Below are 6745 nucleotides of genomic sequence, written 5' to 3' on the forward strand. Positions count from 1 at the left end.
CATTCAAATCGCGATTTTTCAAATGCTGCCCGAAAAATGAGCGTTTCGACCCAAAAGCACTCGCTATAAAAATCGTAACTGTGAATCTAGAACAAGTGGAAACTTAAAACTTTTACAGCGTCTCGAAGGCAATTCAATCTCCAAATTCTGCAAGTTTCTCGTCGGGGACGCCAAAGTTTATTTTTATATTGGCGATTAGCATTAATTAACTGTCCATAGATTGAAGTAACCTTTAGCCTTATGCAAATGGTAACATGCGTTGATGATATTGACCAAGGCAGGTGAGCTTCAAACAGGTTTTAAATAATCCAAGTTGATCGCGCTTGCTGGCACTCCATTAGCAAAAGCACAATTCATTTATCTAAACAAAGGCACGCGAAACAATTAAAAAGGAACGCAGTTTTCGGCTGCTTGACTTATGTAATTTGCCGAAGGAAAAAATAAGGATCGGCCGCTAATTGAAGATTTCCCAATACGCTCGATGTGAATGAGTGGAGATTTAAGATCATGGACCGATCTTGGCCCACTTTTACCTTAGGTGATGATCAGATTTGGTCGATTTCGTAAATTTAAAAAGAAATGGACTCACCCGCATTATGTTGTGGGTCTTCGCTAGTCGGCCCTGAAAAAAACACGCGTTGTCAGTGAAGAAAACCACCCCATTTTGCAGTTGGTTTGTTGTGTGGTCACACAAAACTAATTATATTAGTTAATAATCAGTCAGGTGCGGACTGGTGTATTTATATTAATCATAAAGCAATTAGTCGGCAGTAGATTGTCATTAAAGGGATTAGGCAACCGTCAGCGGTTCAAACTTACCCATACATTAGAGTTAATGTTAATTTGCCGTCTAGATAATGTGAACGTGATAAAGACTTAAGATAACAGCCAAAAACAATGCGATAATGCGTACGTTAACGTTAAGGTTTGCACTATTTGAAAATCTGCCAAGAAATACCCAAAAAGCAACTCACCTTCGCAGGTGTTTTGAATTGGGGGCTAACACTGGTGCGCCCCACCAGTTTTTTCGCTCATTCGATGCACACTTCGATCGATTTCTTTCATTTTCCCGGGCATCTGTGCGCTCAGCCTGCGTCAGCTAAAACCGAAGGTTTTCATCTCAGGACGGCCTGAAAAAACCGAAAATCTTAAGGTGGACAGAAATTTCACTGTTGGTAGAGTTCGCTCGTTGATGACTGGTTTGCCGAAGAAGTGAGTTTTTGTTAGGGCGGGTTCTACCACACTGATATGTTCTTGATTATGGTGAATGCGCCTTTAAAGGGAATGGGCAATTTAGATAGTTTTCTCGAAAATAGCTGTCTAATCTGGAACAGATGGCAACGTGAAACTTTCATAGTCTGTAGAAGAGGCTTGAATCTATAATTGACGAAAAACTTATTAAACTTGTATCGAATTCAGATGTTTGCGGAATTCTTGGAAAACGACCCTAGAAAAACCCATTTACTTGAAAATGTTGTCACTTACGATCGATCGAAACCCGTGGTTGCATAGGGAACTGCCTCAGAAGATGTCGGGCAATACAGGGTGTAAAGAAAAAACAATTTAGTTAGTCTCTGGGTCCGATTGACCGAGAGGCTTGCCAATCTACGGGCGCTTACTCACTTCGATGTAGATGAAGAGCATGAAGATGTGCACCGGCACCTGGCAGTCCTGCTCCTGATGCTGTTCCCCGACTTGCTGCAGCTGAATATATTGACTTGCATCACGGCGTGCAGGGTTTCCATGTTGGGAACCAGCCTGAAATGTTGATTTTTCCACAAAACTCCTCTCCACATTAGCCCGGACTTACCTAACGGCGGCTGGGCGTTGCCCAGGTTTCCATCGTTCGAGTCCTGGATAGTATTTGGGGTCCACATAGTCTAGAGCTTCGGGATTCGGTCACCAAGCACCAGAGCCCCATAGTCTACAGATTGATTGACTGAATGGTTGAAGTGAAATCACATAACTGATTTTCCTTACTTGTCAACTCCGAAAATCCTCCTCAGGGCTAGCAGGTCTTCGGCGAAGCCCAATATGGCGTTTTTCAGCCCCTAAAACCGGACGTTTCGGACCAATTGCCATGCAACGAATTTCCTGCGTGCAGAACGGGTCAGAAGGCGCGAGCGAAGGGCCGGGGGTGATGTCCGGTACCCCATCAAGCCCTACGCCTTATCCATCGTCGTCTTCGGGGCGTAAAGCTTTGTTTACATCCAATCTTCAATGTTGACGTTTTACTCAACGGCTGCCGACCGGATGTGGTGGATCTTAGGTTAGGTCGTCTCGACTGGCGCATATATCGTAACTGACTCCTTGCTTAAATGACATGCGCAAGTTAGTTTGAGGTTACGTTAATCAAAACAAACTTCTATTTACCAAAACGGGTATACATTACGTCTCGGAATCAAACTCTAAATAATAAATAAGCCGCAACGGATAAAAAGTGCCTTTGTCGGCACACTAATTGTAACACCGCGCTAAAGTTGATGTCGCGAGTCACCAGAACACAAACACATAATTTCATATTCATTTGCTGGAGGGTAAATAATTATTTTCATTTGCTTGTAAATACATAACTATTTGTTTAAATGCTTGTAGAATATGAATAACTTATTTTATAAAAGTGTACAAAGTGCATATAAAGATATTTGCACCTTGTGAGTTTGATAATGTTGGTGTATTCCATTATTCGAATTTTCGAGTTATGACTAGACATAATTACTCGCTTTTTGAATATTCGAATACTCGAATTGTTCGAGTTTGATTCCGAGCCCTAATACTTAATACCATAGATAAAGACAAGTAATACATACCCTAATACCCTGATACAGACCACAAAATATCCCCTCTTCTATATGGGTATGTTCTGTGGTACAGACCTAATACATACCCGTTTYGGTAAATAGAAGTTTGTTTTGATCTTTGAATATAAAACTAGTTRKTTTKATWTTSAAAGGTTTTGATTAATGTAACCTCAAACTGACTTGCGYATGTCATTTAAGCAAGGAGTCAGCTACGATATATGCGCTAGTGTCGTCTCGGRGATGTTGKCCAAGCAGCTGATTTTGACAACAACGAACTCTCAAATCGACCTGTGTACTTTCATTTTAGTCCTCAATTGTAATTTTTATCGCTAATTAGAAAGCGCACCTTAATAATTATTAGAAACTCCTTAAGTGGCACTTATCACGCACTATGAGCTGAGATTAGTGTCCGGTTCAAAGCTGCAAAATGAGTGAACACAATGTGGAATTGGGGCTGTTCGGGCTCGTGGCCAACGCTGTCGGGGTGTCCGAGCCTGCCCTGAAATTGCTGCTGGGTGTCCTGGCAGGTGAGCACTGCAAGCCTTTTCAGCGCCAGCTTTTCAAGCCGGTAAATTACAGGCTACCCCTTTGCGCTGATCTACCGAAAGTACCTGTTCAATCAGTCGGAGAACCGGCAGTGCCTGTACTTCATCTCCTGCGGCCTAGTTATTGGGCTTTGGAACTATGGATTCGGCATGTTTCACTGTCTTCTGGCCATTCTTCTAACCTACTTGGCGGTTCACTTTCTGAAGGGCCTCGCCATGGTTGCAGTGGTTTCAGCCTTCAACTTCACCTACCTGCTTGCAGGTAAGACCCAACTCTCACTCATTAGGGAACATTAACCGGCGGTTTCCCCACAGGATACTGCTACTACAGCACGGACTCCTACGACATCACCTGGACGATGCCCTACTGTATTTTAGTCTTGAGGTAATTGGGCGCATTCATGGCAAGTCTAGAGCGTCAAGTAACTGGCAAGCTTGCAGGCTAATGGGAGTGACTTTCGATGTGTACGACGGGACGAGGCCCAAAGAGGAACTGTCGTCAGACGCCCTGAAGACGGCGCTTCCACAGCCGCCCACTCTGCTGCAAATGTTCGGCCACAGCCTCTTCCCCAGCGCCTGCTTAGTGGGGCCCCAGTTCAGCATGCGGCGCTTTCTGGACTTCATCGGCGCCCAGTTCCACTCAAAGGTCTGCGCCTCGTTTCACCTGAGAGCCATATTAACGACGTTTTTGAATTGCAGAGCCCCGAGGGCGAACTGCTGCCCCCCGAGTCGGTCAACTGGGCGCTAGTGCGGTTTTCCATGGGCGTTTTCTACCTGGCGTTTTTCCAGCTTTTGTCCCTGTTTGTGTATGATGACTACATCATATCCGACGATTTTGCCAGCATGGGGCTCATCAAGCGGATGATTTGGCTGGGCGTCTGGGGCCGCTTTATTCTCTACAAGTACATCTCCTGTTGGCTCTTCGCCGAAGGCGCCTGCATTCTGTTTGGTAAGCGCCGCATTCAGCTGGAAAATTCAGACGATTTAATGGCTGCTCGTAGGGATTTCGCATAATGGCGAGGAAAACGGGGTGACCCAGTGGAACGGCGTTCAGAACATCAAGCTGTCGGTGTTTGAAAACTCCACGGAATTCAACCACTACATCATGTCCTTCAACGTCAACACCAACCAATGGGTGCGTCTAACTCCGTCTGCTGTGGCTGGATAGTGGGAAAAAAAGGCTTCACTTTCAGGTGGCCCAGCACGTGTACAAAAGGCTGAAGTTCCTGGGCAACAAACATTACTCTCAAGGGGGCGTGCTGCTCTTCCTGGCGGTGTGGCACGGTCTTCATAGCGGCTACTACGTGACGTTCTGGCACGAATTCATGGTGATGCTGATGGAACGCGACGTACGCCCTGTTTGAAGCGCCCTACAATCCTTTGCCTAATCGACTGTCGTCATTTCAGCTCCAATCGTTGATCAAATCGAGCCCCGCTGCGGACGCCTTCTTGAAGAACCCCATAGTCAAAGCCCTGCTTCAAGTGGTTCTTCGTCTCTACACCTTCATCTTCATGGGATGGTCCTTGCTGCCGTTCGTCTACCTGAAATTTCCCCGGTACTCTCCCTAGTCTAGCAAGCAGCCAAGGCGATTGAATTTGCTTGAAATCCCTGGTTTTCAGCTACTGGAAGGCGTTTTCCAACTGCAGCTTTGCCGGCGTGTTCGTCTTCTACCTGTGGCCCATCTTGTACGGGCCCTTGTTGCGGATGATGGCGAAAAAACGGCGCAAAACCCAAGAATAGGCACAATAAGCTAAGTACTGAGGTGGAGAAAAGTCTGATTTTCAAGCGGCAGTGCGTATAATTTAACTAACATTTAAACAGTAGTTTTGCCATCAACCAACCCTCGTAGACTGGACTGGTGCAAGCAGGACATACTGGTTGCCCTGACAACCACTATGTCTCTCTCACTTGCACGCACAGTCACCTAACGGTTCAAAGCGTTGAATTTACTACGGGGTGTGCCCAATACAATTGGACTGGAGTTCTTTTGCTGTTCGGCCAGCTTATTATTGGAAAAAATCGCATGTTTTCCACACATCGTACTTCAACAGGGATTTTACATTGTCTTTTTGGTAGTGGTTGTTTTAGATGTTTGCCCAATTGCTAGTGGTGTATTAGTAGGTTAGAGAGAGTGGTGAGTTGAGTGTAACAGTCGCACAAATAAAGGTTTTTATTGTTAGAGTTGTGAAGTGAGTCCATATTTGAACTGATCAACACTACATATACATTTATCCTTAAAAAGTATCATACTCTGAAGCTGTCAAAGCTATCACAATTCGAAAATTAGGACGGCCACTATAGAATAATTATTGCTTTCGTGGCAAGTGGAAGGCACACACAGTAAGGCACTTCAGGTATGCAGTTCTGTGGTGGTGCCCCTTTCTAAGATTAAGCCCGTGTAACTGACTAACAGGTAAATAATCTCGCTTACATCAGGTATTTATCACTTACATTAGGTTTATATTAGAGTCGCTTACCTTATCCTACTAACCCTGAATATTTCAGTCATATCCTAGTGGTAAGCGCCTTGATTTCGTCGTCCTCTTCCGAGCTGCTGAGGTACGTGTTTTCAATGTCCGCAAAGTCGTTTTCCTCGTCGTCCTCGTCCTCATCGAAGTAGGGCCGCGTGATCAGTTTCTCTGGAAAAAATCGCCAGAATCCAGAAAAGGCCACAAATCAAGCCGCTAAATTTACGCTTTATCGGCCGCGAGAACACCTCAGTCTCTTTACTTTCGTCGTTCTCCTCCTGATCCTTAAGGTCCTCGAGGTATCCCTCCTGAGACAGCAGCCCGTAATCATGCGTCTTCTTGCGACAGACCACGAAGCAGAAGATTCCCAAACCCAACAGACCGGCCAAAATAAAGCCTGTGGGGGAACGAGAGTTTTTTAAACACCCGGAACGCTTCTCTGGTGAAACTTACCCGTGAGGGTCACAAACGCCAGCCGCGGAACGCCCCAGAAGGTCGTGTTCCTTCTGAGCATGAAAATCACTACTTTCGGAACATCCACCTCGTTAACTAGCACGAGCTTCACGTCCATCACGTACCTGGAGGCTTCCACTATGACAGTGTAGCTTCCCAGGGGGAGTGGGATTCCGTACTTTCCATTGGAGTCCGCGTGGGCTGTGAGGTTGGCTTCACGCACGTAAAGTTTGGCGTTGGGCACTGGATGGTTCTGGTCATCGTGGATGTATCCTGGATGTCGCAAAATATTAGCATTTCCCTTTTTTTTGGGTATTTCGCCTCAAAAATTTTTGTTTTCAGACAGAATTTCCTCACGTCTTTTATTACAGATTGATAGATCGTGCTCCTATTTCGCAATAAGAACGAATTATTTATCAAGAACTATCACCTAGAGGGTATCCTGCGACACACTTAGGCTCAAGCTGTAAGAGAAAA

General features: G+C 45.4%; 3 protein-coding genes across 10 annotated transcripts in view; 1 reads left to right on the top strand and 2 right to left on the bottom strand.

Annotated features, from left to right (window-relative positions):
- Window positions 1–2924, bottom strand: part of LOC109540042 (phospholipase A(2)) — a 5364-nt gene extending 2440 nt beyond the window's left edge. For 2 of the 6 annotated variants that reach the window (XM_048665829.1, XM_048665828.1), the window contains exons 1-5: window positions 1981–2582; window positions 1811–1924; window positions 1624–1758; window positions 975–1130; window positions 590–622 (exon numbers count right to left, since the gene is read on the bottom strand). In XM_048665829.1, coding sequence (XP_048521786.1) covers window positions 590–595 — 6 coding nt within the window. In that variant the 5' untranslated portion in view covers window positions 596–622; window positions 975–1130; window positions 1624–1758; window positions 1811–1924; window positions 1981–2582. Of the gene's footprint in view, window positions 1–589; window positions 623–819; window positions 954–974; window positions 1131–1485; window positions 1517–1623; window positions 1759–1810; window positions 1925–1980; window positions 2585–2810 lie in introns of those variants that run through there. The other 4 variants (XM_019908188.2, XM_048665827.1, XM_048665825.1 and 1 more) reach the window with 3 other exon arrangements.
- LOC109540038 (carboxypeptidase D) overlaps window positions 1–6745 on the bottom strand; it is a gene marked incomplete at both ends in the record, with an annotated part of 86885 nt that overhangs the window by 74688 nt on the left and 5452 nt on the right.
- On the top strand, window positions 2991–5536 carry LOC109540040 (lysophospholipid acyltransferase 5). 3 transcript variants are annotated; one of them, XR_002172155.2, is made up of 10 exons: window positions 2991–3328; window positions 3381–3608; window positions 3662–3731; window positions 3788–3992; window positions 4046–4295; window positions 4348–4481; window positions 4540–4695; window positions 4754–4902; window positions 4967–5138; window positions 5197–5536. XR_002172155.2 is itself a non-coding variant. In XM_019908182.2 (10 exons), exons 1-9 carry the CDS (start codon window positions 3229–3231, stop codon window positions 5085–5087), a joined length of 1413 nt encoding a protein of 470 aa, XP_019763741.2. In that variant the 5' UTR covers window positions 2991–3228; the 3' UTR covers window positions 5088–5109; window positions 5169–5536. The 3 variants fall into 3 exon arrangements, 2 of the variants coding, with proteins under 2 accessions (XP_019763741.2, XP_048521780.1); XM_019908182.2 differs by having other exon boundaries at window positions 4967–5109; window positions 5169–5536; XM_048665823.1 differs by having other exon boundaries at window positions 4967–5109; window positions 5172–5536.

This window comes from Dendroctonus ponderosae, unplaced genomic scaffold (genome assembly GCF_020466585.1).
Source record: "Dendroctonus ponderosae isolate FM_Combo_2020 unplaced genomic scaffold, Dpon_F_20191213v2 Dpon_F_20191213_4, whole genome shotgun sequence".
NCBI lineage: Eukaryota > Metazoa > Arthropoda > Insecta > Coleoptera > Curculionidae > Dendroctonus > Dendroctonus ponderosae.